The 18,916-nt window shown below is 45.3% G+C and overlaps 1 protein-coding gene across 3 annotated transcripts in view; it reads right to left on the bottom strand.

Moving 5' to 3' along the window:
- The window catches only part of TXNL4B (thioredoxin like 4B), a 100,108-nt gene that overhangs the window by 11,698 nt on the left and 69,494 nt on the right, over positions 1–18,916 (bottom strand). The window contains exons 4-5 of one of the 3 annotated variants that reach the window (XR_008540062.2): positions 17,912–18,008; positions 1,581–1,737 (exon numbers count right to left, since the gene is read on the bottom strand). Coding sequence is in view for 2 of the 3 variants with exons in the window: in XM_009431224.5 (XP_009429499.1) it covers positions 17,921–18,008 (88 nt within the window). In the remaining variant the exon portion in view is untranslated. Of the gene's footprint in view, positions 1–1,580; positions 1,738–11,750; positions 11,865–14,403; positions 18,009–18,916 lie in introns of those variants that run through there. The other 2 variants (XM_009431224.5, XM_063797375.1) reach the window with 2 other exon arrangements.

Here is an 18,916-nt window from a genome sequence, read left to right as displayed (position 1 = left end):
GTCGGCCCTTGGAAGGTTCTCCACGGAAGACTGCCTTTTTTTTTTGAGACGGAGTCTCGCTGTGTCGCCCAGCCTGGAGTGCAGTGGCATGATCTCAGCTCACTGCAAACTCCGCCTCCTGGGTTCAGGGGATTCTTCAGCCTCAGCCTCCAGAGTAGCTGGGACTACAGGTGCATGCCACTGTGCCCTGCTAATTTTTGTATTTTTAGTAGAGACGGGGTTTCACCATATTGGCCACGCTGGTCTCGAACTCCTGACCTCTTGGTCCACCCGCCTCAGCCTCCCAAAGTGCTGGCATTACAGGTGCAAGCCACCGCGCCCGGCTTGAGAGACTGACATTCTGTCTCAGCACAGCTGGAAGAGGCTGCTTGAGCACCAGGATAAGGAGTTGTCTTGCATTCAGGGGCCATGTGGTGTGCGGATACCTATTTTTCTTTCTTTTCTTTTTTTTTTCTGAGACAGAGTCTCGCTCTATCTCCCAGGCTAGAGTGCAGTGGCATGATCTCAGCTCACTGCAACCTCTGTCTCCCGGGTTCAAGCAATTCTTCTGCCTCAGCCTCCCAAGTAGCTGGGATTACAGGTGCCCACTACCACACCCAGCTAATTTGTGTGTGTGTGTGTGTGTGTGTGTGTGTTTTTGTTTTTTTTTTTTTTTTGAGACGGAGTCCTGCTCTGTCGCCCCAGCTGGAGTGCGGTGGTGCGATCTCAGCTCACTGCAAGCTCCGCCTCCCGGGTTCACACTATTCTCCTGCCTCAGCCTCCCGAGTAGCTGGGACTACAGGCGCCTGCCACCATGCCTGGCTAGTTTTTTTGTATTTTAAGTAGAGACAGGGTTTCACCATGTTAGCCAGGATGGTTCGATCTCCTGACCTCATGATCTGGCCGCCTCAGTCTCCCAAAGTGCTGAGATTACAGGCGTGAGCCAGCGTGCCTAGCTAATTTTTGTATTTTTAGTAGAGACGGGGTTTCACCATGTTGGCCAGGCTGGTCTCGAACCCCTGACCTCAGGCAATCCACCCATCTTGGCCTCCCAAAGAGCTGAGATTACAGGTGTGAGCCACCGCACCCGGCCCAAGGATACCTATTTTTCTTAATGCTGGAAGCCACACTCAGACACCAGAGCAGCTCTCAATGCTGGGAATCCTGGGAGACTGATGATGCCCGCATCTCCCTCTGGGACCAAGGATGGTGGAAGGGTGTGCAGAATTCCAAATGTTATTTACATCACTCACTCTTGTGTGGAGTGCATAATTGTCTTTGCTTGCCAATTTCATATCAGTTAAATATAAGCAATAAGCTAATCCTATTCTGTGACTTACTTTTCTCACGTGTCATCATAATGATATACGTCAATATTCATCCCTCAGATCGGCCTTGCTCTAACAGCCCTTTTCACGGCATAAATGCATCAATGTTTGCTTATGGGAAACACAAAGGATATTTTCAGGTTTTCACATCAGACAGTGCTTCAGTGCTCAGGGCTTATGTATCTTTGTGGTCTTCTGGTAGAATTTCTGTAGATTCCCAGAAGTGGTATTGCTTGGGCAAAGGTTATATACACTGAACATGTTGATACTTACCGCCAAATTGCCATGCGAGAGGGCTGTCCAACTTTGTAAGGGAAGGCCTCTTTCCTCTTATGTTGTTCCACATGGGAATTTCAATTTCACTGGTCTGGAATAAGCTGTTCTTCCTTCTCAACTTTTCCACTAGGAATGGCTTGCATTATGGCTCTCCCTTGGTTTAAAAAAAAAAAAAAAAAAAAAAAGAAATGGAGGGTTTAGCAGGTTACTTCGGGCTGCAGCCAGAGTGATTGCCACATGCATTTCTCTCTTTCTCTCCTCTCTCTCCTACCGTAGGCTCAGTTCTGTATCAGAAAGGGCTGAGGTTCCTACATGCACCACCTTCCTTCAAAGGGGCAGGTACGTCAGGTCACATACACTCAGTGTTTTGAAAGAATCCATTTCCCCACTGACTTTCTGATAGGCTGCTTCTGGGTCAAGTTCTGTAGCCAATACTTTTTTTAGTCTGTTTTCCCCATGAGGAAAACATCCAGTCAGAATGGCAGTCTCAAGGACAAGCGGGGAACTGTGATGTAGCGTGGAGACGATTTGCTTACTTCCATCTTGGAGGCCAAGGGTGTAACTTGGCTACCTCAGTAGCTCCTTGGTGGTGCTTACTCAGTGCCCCTGGGTAGGAAAATCAAGTTGGCAGGACACCGAGGATTCACTCAGCTCTGCTCTCAGCAGCAGATGGGAGGCACGGGCTCCATCTGGAAGAAGACCTTGCTCTTGCACTCCAGCTAGTTTGCTGCCCACAACACTGGCCAGCCTTTAATAAGAGAAGGCAGGCCGGGCGTGGTAGCTCATGCCTGTAATCCCAGCATTTTGGGAGGCCAAGGCGGGCGGATCATGAAGTCAAGAGATCAAGACAATCCTGGCCGCTGGGCACGGTGGCTCACGCCTGTAATCCCAGCACTTTGGGAGGCCAAGGCAGGCAGATCACCTGAGGTCGGGCGTTCAAGACCAGCCTCACCAACATGGAGAAACCCCGTCTCTACTAAAAATACAAAATTAGCCGGGCATGGTGGCACATGCCTGTAATCCCAGCTACTAGGGAGGCTGAGGCAGAAGACTCTCTTGAACCTGGGAGGCAGAGGTTGCAGTGACCCAAGATCGCGCCATTGCACTCCAGCCTGGGCAACAAGAGTGAAACTCCGTCTCAAAAAAAAAAAAAAAGAAAAAAAAAAAAAGACCATCCTGGCCAACATGGTGAAACCCTGTCTCTACTAAAAATAGAAAAATTTGCTGGGTGTGGTGGCATGCACCTGTAATCCCAGCTACTTGGGAGGCTGAGGCAGGAGAATCACTTGAACTTGGGAGGCGGAGGTTGCAGTGAGCTGAGATCGTGCCACTGCACTCCAGCCTGGCGACAGAGCAAGACTCCATCTTAAAAAATAAATACATAAAAATAAGAGAAGGCAGAAATCTGCATGTTTTGTGGATCATCTCCAGTTTTTAAGACATTAACTGATATTGTGCCAGTCCATTGAAACTGGTTTGTGGGCCATATGTGAATTAGGGCTTCTAATTTAAATCCATACTGTTAACAAAAGACCACGAGATTTGCAGAGGCAAAAGGGAGAACTTTGTTTTCTGAAGGCAGTCTGCAGATTGGGGAGACACAGGCTTTGGTGTAAAATGAAAGTGCGCTCAGAGAATGTGTGAGAGAGTAGGACGTTATAAAGGCAAAAAACCACAGGAGAGGAGTGAGGAACAGTCTTAAGTGTCTTGCTTTGTCACCCATGCTAGAGTGCAGTGACACAATCATGGCTCACTGCAACCTTGAACTCCCAGGCTCAAAGAGTCCTCCCGCCTCAGCCTCCTGAGTGTGCACCACCATGCTTGGCTATTTAAAACATTTTTTGTAGACATGGAGTCTCACTCAGACTGGTCTCAAACTACTGAGATCAAGTGATCCTCCTGCTTCAGCCTCCAAAAGTGCTGTGATTACAGGTGTGAGCCATCGTGCCTGGCCAGGAACAGTCTTGATTGAATGACGTTTAAGCCCCAAATCACCAGTCTCTTCATTGGCTGGTTCCAGGTGGTTGGTCAGTTGGGACCTGGTGGTCGGCTGGTGGTCAGTTTGGGAATTTCCAGGTACGGCTGTTTTCAGGCACTGTTCTTTGACTTGGTTGCAGAAAAACAGATTTTGCAACACTTTCCAAGGACACAGTGTTACCACTCCCTCACCCTGCCATGGCCTCTTGGTTCTGCTTTTAACTTCTGAGCCTCAGGGAGTCCATCTTGTCTGTCAACTGGGGGTATAACTCGTCATTTTCCCCCTTTTGGTAGAAACTTGCCATAGGCAGCACTGATGACCAATTTATGCTCTATCACATATTGTTGCCAGCATGGTGTGGCTACCTGCCCTGGGACCATCTAGTCCCCCGGTGGGACTCATGTGGCTAAGAAACTTATGACAATTGAACAACTTGGGCCAAGCAGAGTGTAAAGTGGGCAGACACCTGCTAGATATATATATATTTTTTGAGACTGAGTTTCACACTTGTTGCACAAGCTGGAGTGCAATGGTGTGATCTCGGCTCACTGCAACCTCCGCCTCCCAGATTCAAGTGATTCTCCTGCCTCAACCTCCAGAGTAGCTGGGATTACAGGAGCCTGCCACCATATCTGGCTAATTATTATATTTTTAGTAGAGACAGGGTTTCACCATGTTGGCCAGGCTGGTCTCAAACTCCTGACCTCAGGTGAGCCACCTGCCTCAGCCTCCCAAAGTGCTGGGATTACAGGCATATCTAGTAGTTTTACTTATATATATTAACTATAATTTTAACTCTTAGTAGCCCTAATTTCTAGTGGAAAACTTAGGAAGTGCCGTTGAATTATTTTATATCAGTATTTGTAGATGAAAACCATTTTGTTTCCTCAATTTTTTATTAACAGATCGAAATATATTGTTTTCTATACCATATAGGTGACTTAGACATTCTATGATTACCTATTATTTAACATAGCATGATTTTAAGATTTTTAAATTAATAATTTGAAATGACGACCCAGGTACCCTTCCTAATGTTTTTTTCTGTTGTCTGGCATCTCACGTGTCCATGTGGCACCCAAGGACAGCTATGAAGGGCAGGCCTTGTTGGGGTCCCAAATTTACATACCAAGTATAGAGCTCAGGACAGGACAGAGTTGTGAACATAATGCCTGGAGAATCCAACCCATCCCAGCATGGCAAGGAGGCAAAACTCGGCCAGGGAGAATGGGGCCATATTGGGCTTGGTTCTGCCTTAAGCTGGTGGTCAGGAACTGAGGACATGTCCCCAGGTCCCACCATGGCCAGCCTGTCCAGACCCTAGACTCCAGATGCTCAAAACCGAAAAGAAGCTGACAGTAAGATATGCCCAAGGCTTTGGGGAGCCCAACAGCCAACCCTCACAACTTTACCTCACAGACAAAACAAGCAACAGTTTTATGACCTTAAAACATCTACAGGCTGGGTGCAGTGGTTCACACCTGTAATCCCAGTACTTTGGGAGGCCAGGGTGGGTGGATCACGAGGTCACGAGATTGAGACCATCCTGGCCAACATGGTGAAACCCCGTCTCTACTAAAAATACAAAAATTAGCTGGCCGTGGTGGCATGTGCCTGTAGTCCCAGCTACTCGGGAGGCTGAGGCAGAAGAATCGCTTGAACCAGGGAGTTGGAGGTTGCAGTGAGCTGAGATCGCACCACTGCACTCCAGTCTGGGTGACTGAGTGAGACTCCGTCTCAACAAAAACAAAAACAAAAGCAAAAACAAAAACATCTACAGAAATTAACTAAATCTGTCTGACCAGTACATTCAGGCAAGAAGTCTGAGTCAAATTTAATACGGACAATTCTGAAGACATTTAATTTTATTTTGCCAACAATTTAAACCAGTTTTATTTACCAGAGATTACTAGAGTCACATGAGCTAAAAAGCATTTGAGTTAGTTTCTATTTTTCTGATACAGTATTTTGATTTAAGCACTTACTTTTTCATTAAGCCAACTAATTAGAGCTCTTTCATATATTTTGGTAGTGAAATATCACATACACATGACACATATAAACATACAGACAGAAGAAGATTTTATAGCTTTACAAGATTCTTCATTTGCCAGTTTTCAAATAGTTTTTCTCCCCCCTGCAGACAGACTATCAAGCTCTAAGCAGTTGTTAGCTAGGCAACCTGAAATTTGTACTCTCCAAGACAGGACTTCTTTGGTAAAAATTTACATTTCAAAGACACAGAACTTAGATATAAACACCATTATTTGCCAAGACAAAAAGGGGTAGGTAAAAGCCCATTCAAGACAAGCTTTCCAGGAAAAGTGTCTTAAACAAATTTAAGGTTTGTTAGGTAAACTTTAGGACATCTTCCTTGTTGGAAAGTTTCTAGTGGTTTAAGTGCGGGGATGCAGATGCCCTTATGAATGGAGATTTTTTATATATGTAAATTTATTTTACAAAGAATTTCAAAATAGCCAGCTAAATTCCAGAAAATATTTTGGAGACCAATCTAATTAGACTGGTCTTTTTAAATTAGGCTGTTTCTTGATTAGATTATTGAGCCCTTTAACAGGGTAAAAGCAGCCTTTTCTATGCTTGGACTTAGGAAGTCTATTTTTACCTGAGGACCTATCTTTTATAAACACTTTAGTTAGCTTGTTTTTTCTTTTGAACCAAAGGTACCTTTTCAAATAGTTTACCAAAAGCAATAACCCTTAACCAAGGTTATGACTTGGTTAGTCAAAGATGAACCAGGCATCTCCAAGAGGTGCAAAGCAGTCCTCACAAGATCCAGAACTACCCCAAAGTCAGCTCAAAGATAAAAAGTCTTTTTAGCCACAAATGGAATACAACTTATACTTCTAACTGGTCATATTTTCTAGGATCTCAGCTTCTCAGCTGAGCACCTATGCATAAAGGCCCAAAGGTCCCATATGCCCTACAGAAGGAAAAAGACGGGAAATCAAATCATGTTTTAGGTTACATTTTTGCTCTTTAATTTTGTGAAGAGAATTTCCAAGGCTAGCCATGACACTCCTAAGCGTCCATGGAAGGAAAAAGGATCAATAACAAATGGGTACCCAAAAAAGGTCAATAGTCAAACAATTTAAAACAAATGGGATTGCTTCCCTGACTCGGAATTGAACCTGGGCTACAGCCACAAGAGCCCAGAATCTCAGCCACTAGACCACAGAGTGGAGGGCTTTTTGTAAATCCTACAGGGGATCAAAAGCAGGCAGTTTGAGCATAAAAAATATTTTAACTTTGTTTTAGATCATGTTTTTGCTCTTTAATTTTGTCAAGAGAATTTCTAAGGCTAGCCATGAAACTATTAAGTGTCTTTATATTTTAACTTAATCTTCTTATAAATACAAAGAAAGCATTTGTTTAGAATGAGAGATCTCTAAGATATTTTTAAAATTTAGGAGGGTAATTTAAAGGATCTGTTTTCTGGCCATTGACATTTAGAATTTTCAATCATGTACTCATTTCAATAATGGCACAATCCAATAGCCTCTTTACGGAAAGTCCAGAATGTAATTTTCCAGGTGTAGAGAAAGTTTTGTTTTTTGTTTTTTTTAAACCAGTTAAGAAACAGATGTTTCCTGGAAAGGGTATAGAAGAGGCAATGCCAAATATCCCCCTACGCAAAAAAGTTCACTCCCAGGAATAGGCTAAGTTGGCAAAAGACTCTTGTTGCCACAGATGGTTAAGGATGACGGTGTTTGTGCATATGCTGCCTCTAGCAACCTATAAGTCTGTGGGGGGTCGCTAGTCACAGACCTCTCAATCTGTGACACTGGGCAGACCCTCCTGGAATTGGACTTTCCCAGGACTAACCAGGCAACAAGGGTTGAGATGAGAGAAGCCCCACAGCGACTTCTTCTTTTCTTTTTTTTTTTTCTTGAGACGGAGTCTCGCTCTGTCGCCCAGGCTGGAGTGCAGTGGCGTGATCTCGGCTCACTGCAACCTCCGCCTCCCGGGTTCCAGCGATTCTCCTGCCTCAGCCTCCCAGGTAGCTGGGACTACAGGCACGTGCCACCACACTCAGCTGATTTTTTGTACTTTTAGCAGAGACAGGGTTTCATTATGTTGGCCAGGCTGGTCTCAAACTCTTGACCTCGTGATCTGCCCACCTTAGCCTCCCAAAGTGCTGGGATTACAGGCATGAGCCACTGCGCCCGGCCCCCACAGTGACTTCTTAAGACAAACCCCTCCAAGAACTTGACATGTTCAGAACAAAATGTGTGTTGAAGCCAGGCACTGCAGCTCATACCTGTAATCCCAGCACTTTGGGAGGCCAAGGTGGGAGAACTGCTTGAGCCCAGTAAGGCAGGAGAATAGGGTCTGGAGATAGGGAACATAAGGCCAATTCATGCTGACTTCCTAGAACTAAATCAAATGGAAACACTTCAGCTCTGACAGGAAATACCCTCTCCATTTACATAGGGCATACACTGAGTAAATTACTTTCTAACTTTACTTCATCCTCTTCATTTACATAGGACATACACCAAGTAATCAATGGAAACCCCTAGAGGGTATTGAAACCCCAGAAAATTCTATAATGGGGCTCTTGAGCCCCTGTGCTCAGGCCCGCTCCCACCCTGTGGAGTGTACCTTCATTTTCAAAAAACCTCTGCTTTTGTTGCTTCATTCTTTCCTTGCTCTGTTTGTGCATTTTGTCCAATTCTTTGTTCAAGACTCCAAGAACCTGGACACCTTCAACCGGTAACACCAGGAGTTCAGGACCAACCTGGGCAACACAGTGAGACTCTGTTGCTTTTTTTAGTGTGTGTACTTTTATTGGGACAGAAAAGAGACCTTGTCTCTATAAAAAATTTCAAAACTGGCCAGGTGTGGTGGCAACCACCTGTAGTCCCAGCTACTCAGGAGGCTCAGGTGAGAGGACTGCTTGAGACCTGGAGGTTGAGGCTGCAGTAAGCCATGATTGTGCCACTGCCCTCCAGCCTGAGCAGCAGAGCAAGACCCTGTCTCACTAAAAGTATGTTGATCGGAACCACAAACTGAGCAGTCTGCAGGGCTGGGTTGAATAAGCGGGCTTCTAGCGGCTTAGCCTTGTGTTCTACCCCTCTTGGTGACAGAACGACACAGAAAGATGAAAACAAAGGAAAACACTATTTCAGTCAGTTAAAGGGATCAAACAATAAGAATATGCATACCAAAAACTACCAAAAAGCACACCAGAGTTCTACACCCAAAACTAGTCACACAAATCCTTTCCTCCCTGAATAAGTCAGTTCTCTGCTGCTAACAAAGACATACCTGAGTCCAGGCGCGGTGGCTCACCCCTGTAATCCCAGCTCTCAGGGAGGCAAGAGGTGGGAGGATAGCTTGAGCCCAGGAGTTTGAGACCTGCCTGGGCAATATAGCGAGACCCTGTTCTCCAGAAAAAGGAAAAAAAAAAAAAAGACAAAAAAAAAAAAAAGCATAACAAAGACATACGTGAGACTGGGTAATTTATAAAGAAAAGACATTTAATGGACTCACAGTTTCACATGGCTGGGAAGGCCTCACAATCAGGGTGGAAGATGAAGGAAGCGCAAAGGGATGTCATACATGGCGGCAGGCAAGAGAGAGCGTGTGCAGTGGAACTCCCCTTTATAAAACCATCAGATCTTGTGAGACTTATTCACTATCAGAACAGCATGGGAAAAATCTGCCCCCATGATTCAATTACCTCCCACTGGGTTCCTCCCATGACACATGGGGATTACTACAATTCAAGGTGAGAGTTTTGTGGAAACACAGAGCCAAACCATATCACTCCCATTAATTGAGATTATGTAGAGGAGATAAACGGTTATTTTTTTCCTGTCTGCTCAACTGGGTTTCACAGGAAGACAGGCTGGGAGCCTGACTGTTGAGGAATTCTTACCCTTTTGCCCGTTGTCAAGCCCTGGGTTCCCTTCACTGTGGCTTCTAGAAGAGCAGAGTGGCTTTGGTGAGCCTGCCCACAGCACCAAAACTGTAGGGTCCAAGGGAAAGCTTCCCCTTTGCCTTCTGAAAGTTCACTGAAAAATCACCTCACAAAGGAGTTGAGCAAGAGAAATGGCATACAGTTATCCACGTGCACACAGGGGAGAACCCCAGAGTGATTACCCCCTTCCTGAGAAACAAAAAGTCTCAAGGAAAAACTCACGACTTCATCGAGGAGTGAGAATATCTAGCCGAACAGAACTCAGGACCGGAATTATGTGGGAAGTCTGAGACTCAGGAGAAATGCAGCCAGTTGTCTGCAATCTTGGAGGAGCTGGAGGGGCTCAAAGGGCTTTTGCTGGTACCCTCAGGGTCCCTGCAATATTCCAGGCAAAGAGAGTGGTGGTGAGATGGAAAAAATGGAGGTGGAATGCAAGTGGGGGAGCAGGGAGATACAGGGCTCTCTGTTTTACAGACATTGGTTAATTGTTCCGGTTAGTCTCCTTTAAAAATTTAGAGACTGCCAATTGCGTCTGGAGCTTTCAAAAATGCTGATTAAAGGAAAGCCTCTTAGTATTTTTGAGAAATCCAGACTCCTCTTTGTTCTAATTGTGTGCATAGTTTAATTTAGATGCATCCCTCAGGTCGATCTTGTCTGGGGGCAAAATTTGACAATACCAATCCTTGGTAGTGATTAGTAATGTCCACGAACGAGGAGCACCAGCGGAGGACTTAGGGGTATATCAGGAAAATGGCCCATTCCATCCAGGGGTGGGGCAGGAGGGCACCAGAGGGTGTGCTATTGACCCCAGACTCACTGGGGGTATAGGGTGGAAGTATAGACATTGGAGTCAGCCTTGTAAGATTTACCTAACCTCCCTGAGGCCCTGTTTTCTCAACTGTAAAAACAGTGGTTTGGAGGGTTCAATGATATGCTAACAGCAAATTTTTAAAAATTAATTAATTAATTAATTATTTTTGAGATGGAGTCTTACTCTGTTTCCTAGGCTGGAGTGCAGGCAGTGGCGCGATCTCAGCTCACTGGAACCTCTGCCTCCCGAGTTCCAGCGATTCTCCCACCTCAGCCTCCAGAGTAGCTAGGATTACAGGCGCTCGCCACCACGCCCAGCTAATTTTTTGTATTTTTAGTAGAGATGGGGTTTCACCATGTTGGCCAGGCTGGTCTCCAACTCCTGACCTGAAGTGATCCGCCACCTCGGCCTCCCAAAGTGCTGGGATTACAGGTGTGAGCCACCGCGCCCAGCCTCAACAGCAACTTTTAAAAAGATAAATATTGGCCAGGCATGGTGGCTCACACCTGTAATCCCAGCACTTTGAGAGGCTGAGGTGGGCAGATTACTTGAGGCCAGAATTTTGAGACCAGCCTGGGCAACATGGCGAAACCCCATCTCTACTAAAAATACAAAAATTAGCCGGGCGTGGTCGTGCGCACCTATATCTAGTCCCAGCAACTCGGGAGGCTGCCTAGGAGAATCATTTGAACCTGAGAGGTGGAGGGTGCAGTGAGCCAAGATGGCGCCACTTCACTCCAGCCTGAGCGACAGAGCAAGACTCTGTCTCAAAAAAAATAAAAGGATGCAGGCTGGGTGCAGTGGCTCAAGCCTGTAATCCCAGCACTTTGGGAGGCCAAGGCGGGAGGACTGCTTGAGCTTAGGAGTTCGAGGCCAGCCTGGGCAACATGGCAAAAACCCATCTCTACAAAATATACAAAAATTAGCTGCGCATGGTGGTGCATGCCTGTAATCCCAGCTACTTGGGAGGCTGAGGCAGGAGAATCACTTGAACCCGGGGGGCAGAAGTTTGCAGTGAGCCGAGATTAGGCCATTGCACTCCATCCTGGGCAACAAGAGCAAGACTCTGTCTCAAAAAAAAAAAAAAAAAAAGGATGCATGTTATGTGCCCATCAGATTATGTACTTATTAGCTGTGGGTGATCATGTAAATTTTGTGTGCCTCAGTTTCCCAATGTGTAAAATGGGAATAAGGACAGCACCGATCTCAGAGGGTTACTACACGGATTAAATGTGAAGTGCTTAGAATAGTGCTTAGCATATTCTAAATTTCTAATAAATGTTAGCTATTATTTTTATATTTCTGATTATCACAAATGGGTCCTGAAAATAGATATTAGTATACCCATAGTTACAGATAAAACAAGGGCTTTGAGAGATTAAATAACTTCCCTAAACCATACGGCCAGGATTCAATAGAACTGGAGCCTCCAGGGTATGAGCATCTCCTCCCGATGCAAGCTGTTGGCAGGAAGTGTAGGTGAACCTCTCCATAGGGCTGCTTGAGTGTTCTCACAACATGGCATCCAGCTCCTCCAGCATGAGTGATCTAAGAGGGAGCAAGGTGGAAGCTACAGTGCCTTTATGACCTAGTCTTGGAAGTCACACATCATTACTTATGCCACATTCATTCTAATTTTATTTATGGAGACAGGGTCTTGCTCTGTCACCCAGGCTGGAGTGCAACGGCATGATCACGGCTCACTGCAACCTCCCAGGCTCAAGCAATCCTCCCACCTCAGCCTCCTGAGTAGCTGGGACTACAGGCACGTGCCACTAGGGCTCCCTAAGTTTTGTATTTTTTGTAGAGATTGGATCTTACTATGTTGCCCAGGCTGGTCTCGAACTCCTGGGTTCCAGTGATCCTCCAGCCTTGGCCTTCCAAAGTGCTAGGATTACAAGCATGAGCTACTGTGCCCAGCCTCATTCTACACATTGGAATAGAGTTGCTAGTTTAAGCAAAACTAAAACAAAAGGATGCCCAGTTAAATTTGAATTTGAGATAAACAATGAATACACTTTTAGTATAAGTCTATCGTCTATCCCATGCAGTATTCAGGACATACTTATTCTAAAATTTATTTGTTGTTTATCTGAACTCAAATTTCGTTGGGTATCATATATTTTCTCTGGCAACCCTATGTTAGAAGCAAGTCATTTAGTCCAGCCCACCACTCAAGGGAAGGGCTTCCACTTTTGAAGGGAGGAATGTCCAATAATTTGTGGAGATATTTTTCAGCCACCACAAGCAGGGTTTTGGAAAAGTTCACCTGGTTCTGGGGTCTGTGGATAATTGTATGCGAGCCTAACAGGATGAAGCAGTAGTTCAGGGACAAGAAGGTTTTCTTCCAAATGGTCTTGCACATTTTCCAGAAATCACACACATTATCTTATTTGAGCCTCAGACAGCTCTGTGGAGTAGGTGAGGGTGGCAATTACAATCCCCATTTTACAGGCGAGGAAACAGATTAAGCACCTGCTCCAAGGTGATATGGGCAGAAATGGTGGAGGGGGCAACAAATTCCCCTAATCTCAAGTCTGGCATTTGTTCTACTCCACCCAGTCATGTCCTGACAGAGTACTGATGTCTCCACTATATAAGATGTCTTAGATTCATTTTCTGTCTTCTGCCATGTTGTTATCTCACATAAGTGATGGGATTTGTGGATCCTTGCAGCAGTGCTGGGTGATGACAGAAGACTATCGGAGAAGCTGAGGCTGGAGGGCAGCTTTCTCTCCCCACATCCACAAGCTCTGAGATCCATCTTGGCTGAGACCATGGGCTTCAACCCACTCCTCAGACCCTTTGTGTTGACTGGTTCCAGAATACTGCCAGGAACCTCACTCATTTTCACCAGGAGGCCATCGGCCTCACATGAGAAAGCTGAGGAACAGTCAGCCCAAATAGATAATTACCCTCCTGTAATTTGTGTAATTTGTATTATAAGGAATTTTAGGCTGGGCATGGTGGCTCATGCCTGTAATCTCAGCACTTAGGGAGGCCAAGATGGGCTGATCACTTGAGGCCAGGAGTTCTAGACCAGTCTAGGCAACATGGGGAACCCTGTCTCTACTAAAAAAACAAATAACAGCCAAGCATGGTGGTGCATGTCTGTAGTCCCAGCTACTCAGGAGTCTGAGGCAGGAGAATTGCTTGAACCTGGGAGGCAGAGGCTACAGTGAGCCAGGATTGTGCCACTGCACTCCAGCCTGGGTGACAGAGCAAGACTCTGTCTCAAAAAAAAGGAAATTTAGATATACAGAAAATCAGAAAGAATAGTATAATAGATATCCATACTCCTTCCACCTACACTCAGTAATTCTTACTATCTTTTCCCTGTTGGCTCTGCCAATCTTTTAACCTATTTTTATTGTGTATTTTGATTCACTCCTAAGTACTTTGTAACCTGCATTATCTAAGTACATGCTCCTATGTAACCGTAAGTCTATAATCACACATAAGAGCATTAACCATGATTTGCTAATATCATCTAACACTGAGTTCATGTTCAAATTTCTCCTGTTGTATCCAAAATATCTTCCATATCCAATCAACACTCATCCATATGCCTCTTTAGTTTCTTTTATTTATTTTATTTTATTTTATTTATTTTTATTTTTTGAGACGGAGTCTAGCTCTGTTGCCCAGGCTGGAGTGCAGTGGAGCGATCTCGGCTCACTGCAAGCTCCGCCTCCTGCATTCACGCCACTCTTCTGCCTCAGCCTCCCGAGTAGCTGGGACTACAGGCGCCTGCCACTACGCCTGGCTAATTTTTTGTATTTTTTAGTAGAGACAGGGTTTCACTGTGTTAGCCAGGATGGTCTCGATCTCCTGACCTCATGATCCAGCAGCCTTGGCCTCCCAGAGTGCTGGGATTACAGGCATGAGCCACTGTGCCCGGCCTTTTTTTTTTTTTTTTTTTTGAGAGGGAGTCTCACTCTGTTGCCCAGGCTGGAGTGCAATGCGCAATCTCTGCTCACTGCAACCTCCACCTCCTGGGTTCAAGTGATTCTCCTGCCTCAGCTTCCCGAGTAGCTGGGATTACAGGCGGCTGCCACCACACCCAGCTAATTTTTTTTGTATTTTTAGTAGAGACAGGGTTTCACCATGCTGGCCAGCTGGTCTCAAACTCCTGACCTCAGGTGATCCGCCCACCTTGGCCTGCCAAAGTGCTGGGATTACAGGCATTGAGCCACCGCACCCAGCTAGTTTCTTTTAATCTAGAACAGTAACCTCTCATAAGATCAGGCCAGTTATCTTGTAGATGGCTGTTTTAGTCTATTCTCATGCTGCTAATAAAGACATACCTGAGACTGGGTAATTTATAAAGGAAAGAGGTTTAATTGACTCACAGTTCAGCATGGCTGGGGAGTTCTCAGGAAACTTACAATCATGGTGGAAGGGAGAAGCAAACATGTTCTTCTTCACATGGCGGCAGATTGAGAAGTGCAGAGTGAAGGTTGGGGGAAAGCCCCTTATAAAACCATCAGATCTCATGAGAACTCACTATCATGAGAACAGCATGAGGATAACTGCCCCCTGATTCAATTACCTTCCACCAGGTCCCTTCCATGACACGTGGGGATTATGGGAACTACAATTCAAGATAAGATTTTGGTGGGGACACAGCCAAACCATATCAATGGTTCCATGTTCTGGATTCCCAGCATAAAGACATTTCATGATTTCCAGTATAGTTGGATGTGGTCCAGTGACCAAGTTCTATTCAATGACATATATGTGAAAGTATTGTGTGAAGTTTCTGGAAAGTCTGCTGCTGCCTGGAATATGGGTATGATGGCTGGAGCTCTGGCATCCATTTTAGACCTAAAGATCAGGGTCATTCTGCAGGGATGATGGAGGCAAAAGCTGGAAACAGCTTAATGCTGACACTAATACCAGCTCTGTCTGCCTACTTCCCTACCTCTTTTACTTGAGAAAACAGAACCTTGTGTATGTGTGTGTGTGTGTGTGTGTGTGTGTGTGTGTTTAATTAAAAATTTCAAAAAAATTTTTTAGACGAGGTCTCACTTGCTCTGTCACCCAGGCTGGAGTACACTGGCATGATCATGGCTCACTGCAGCCTCAATCTCCTGGGCTCAAGTGATCCTCCCACCTCAGCCTCCAGAGCATCTGGGACTACAGGTGTGTGCCACCACACCTGGCTAATTTTTGTATTTTTTGTAGGCATGGGGTTTCACTCTGTTGCCCAGGCTGGGACCTTGTGTGCTTTAATCCCTGTTAAGTCACTTAGTCAAATTTAATCCTAGCTAATAAAGAAGCCAGATTGAGGTCTACTATAGTTTTATATTTGCTTGGAAGAGATGTTATGTGCTTACTACTTGGCTAAAACATGTTTCAGGATTTCTCTTTTTCCTCCAGGTACAGATCTCCGGTCCCAACACACCATAAGAACATTCTGAGATGATAATGTTACCTACCCTCTAGTCTGGGCCACCTATGATGTTGAATGAGTCTTGGCAGTCAGGGAAAATTTCTGTAAGAGCCTTGTGGTTAGACACGTAGGAAATAAAGTCACTGTGGCTTGTCACATGCAAGAGGACACCAGGGGACAGGGCATAGCGCTGTGTGTGCAGGAACAGTGTGGGAATGATCTGGAATTTGTGAAATACCTGGGCAGCAATATAAGGACGGGGCAGCAATACAAGGACGAGGCTCCAAAGGGCAGGGCTTCAGGAGAGGAAATGGATAAACACTGCACTTCTTGCATTACTGCCAGCCACAAAGAGGTTTCCTGAGTGCTGAAAACCCCATCTGGAAAGTGTCCCATAGGAAACAAAAGGAGTTACAGTGTGTGAAGGTCACTTGGCTGCTGCACCACCTGCCACCCCATTAATCACTTGAGTTGGTGGGTACAGGAACAAAGCTGTGGGCAGAGGGTCAGAACACTTCCTGTCTGCCCCAGGCACATGGAAGACATTCTCCTGAGTAGTAACCTTGGCACTGCCTTGGCTATTTGAGAAGCTGGCCAGTTAGGTATTTCAGTCACTGGGTATTTGAGAAGCTGGCCAGTCTTTTGAGCTTCAACCATTCTCACAGATGTTGAATTTGCAGTTCTTAATGGATCTAGTGACACCTTCCTACCTCAGTAGAGCAAAAAATGTGGATCCCAGGTCTGGGAACCTAAAAGAAATGACTCTGAGTAGGTTAGAATTTCACCTCTATCTGAGACCCTGACAGAATCATTTAAAAATAAAAACACATATATACAAATATCTATACACACATAGGTGTGTGTGTGTGAATAGGTTGGACCACCTTCATGTTCTTTTACTCCCTTGTTCTTTCAATCATTCACTGAGATGCTGAGTTTTCCAGCATCTCTCAGTCTCTCAGAAGAACCGCCTGCCAGCATCCAGTGGGTCACATCCTACGACAAGCCCAGCGCTTCTTTAGTGGAAGGGGATTTGCTTTGGGGCTTGGCAAGTTTATGCAAGTCCCTGATTTCTTGCACTGACTGCTGAAAAGCAGAGCTCCATTTAAATCCATTCCTTCTGGAGATCTGTGCTATGACCAGGGTGCATGGTTCAACTCCTCTTTGCATCTGGCTGGCACCCAGGGCACTCTTGCCCAAATGCTTTGTCAGGTAGTTTACTTGATCTGTTTCCTAACGTGCTTCCCAGCCACGGTCCACGTGGTTTCAGATTGCTCCAGTGCCCCCAAGGCCAACACAGGGGTCATGCTTGGAGAAAACCTTCAATTCTTTGCAGCCTCAGGCTTCTCCAGCCTTGGGTGCCAGTGCTTTAAGGTCCTCCTTATCCTCTTTGCTGGGCATCACTGCCTCATTCATGGTTTAAATCTGATACACAAGGTTCTTAATGGGCTTCCATAGCCATGTACAATTGACACCCTTAGCCTGGCTAATGTGGTTAGCTAGCAAGTTTGTTATCCCTTCCAGGTAAGAAATGCCTTAACCCAGTGAAAGATCTGTCTCCAGATGACCCTTAAAAGTGACTCTAATGGTGAGCCCTTGATGCTGATTATGTGAGGGAATCTTTTTTATTTTATTTTTGAGACAGGGTCTTGCTCTGTTGCCCAGGCTGGAGTACAGTGGCGCAATCAGAGCTCACTGCAGCCTCTCCCAGGCTCAAGTGATCCTCCCCACTCAGTCCCCTGAGTAGCTGGAACTATAGGTGCATACCACTATGCCTGGCTAACTTCTTATTTTTTTATTTTTGTAGAGATGGATCTCCCTATGTTGCCCAGGCTCACCTTGAACTCTTGGCTTCAAGCAATCCTCCAGCATGTCCTCCCAAGTGCTGGGATTATAGGCATGAGCCACTGTGCCCAGCACATGTGAGGGAGTCTTGAGAATTCTGTGTAGTTTGTCATGTGGGAGAGGTAGCACCCCAGGGTGGTCAAGGGCTTGGCCTGGGTTTGAATCCTGGCTCCTCTCTTTGCTAGCTGTGTTACCTTGAACAAGTTCCTTATCCTCTCTGTGCCCCATTTATAAAAAACGGGATTATTAGATAATAAAAAGACCCAATGCTTACGGGCTGTTGAAGAATTAAATGAGTAAATACACAGAAAGCACATAGCACAGTGCCTGGCACACAGAACCCTCCCAATGTTACCTGTTATTACTAGGAGTTGACTGGCTTTTCTCCTAAAGTACCTGCAGGGCTGGTTCTGCGGACAGCTTTTATGCTTCTGAGGGCTGGATCTTCTCCACTGCAGACAGAAGATGACAATACAGGCATTACTTACTCGTGTTACAGTTTTTATTTCTGCCCCTATTCTGAACTCTTTGAAGGCAGAGGCTATGTTTATCCCCCATTCAATTCTTCCAACCGGACTGAGCCTCTGTTGTATGCCAGGCATTGCTGGGTATAGAGATAAGGGTGAATGAAAAAACACCGACTTGGTCCTACCTTGTTTCCCGGGACCCATCCCACAAACGTGGTAGGTTGAAGAAATTAAGGAAGGTTGATATGAATTCTTTTGAATATAGAGTCAGTTTTTACACTCGTACTAATATCCTCATGCCTTTGACATCTGACCAGTTTCATGCTGGGAAAGGCAGCATTTCTTTGGAAGTTTTGACAGGCTGTGTGGGTTTCCCACCTTGGTTGGCTGTCTTTGCTGACAGGAAGCTGGTCTGAGGATAATATTTGATTTAGCAGCCTGGATCTTGGAAGTTCCTCATTTACAAACTGTCAGGGATGATCCTACTTTTAAGAAGCTCTTAAAAAGCTTAAAATATCAATGTGTATGGTACAAAATATCAATATGTGTGTCTGCCAGTGGCTCAGTTTTGGAGAAGAGAATTGCTGACTGTAAGGCAGTGCAACTGGGAAGCAATGCCTATGTTCCAGGCACCGTGGGACCCTGTAGCCCCTGGTCCTGGTGACTGTGAAAAAAAGGAGAAATTCTAGAAATAGGTGTAATCGTGTGAATGTCTTTGTTTAATTTTCTTATCAAGATAAACTGCAATTCTGAACAACATGTGCTGTTCTGAATTCAACAGTCCACTCTCCATTCTGTTTGAAGGTCATGTATACTCCTGGGAAAATCCAGGGTTCTCATTTCATGGCTACTGAGGTATTTATTCCTATACTATTTAAATCAATTAAAAAATA

Source organism: Pan troglodytes, chromosome 18, assembly GCF_028858775.2.
Source record: "Pan troglodytes isolate AG18354 chromosome 18, NHGRI_mPanTro3-v2.0_pri, whole genome shotgun sequence".
Classification (NCBI taxonomy): Eukaryota; Metazoa; Chordata; class Mammalia; order Primates; family Hominidae; genus Pan; species Pan troglodytes.
The sequence above is the reverse complement of the archived record's forward strand: the minus strand, read 5'-3'. Positions and strand labels throughout refer to the sequence as shown.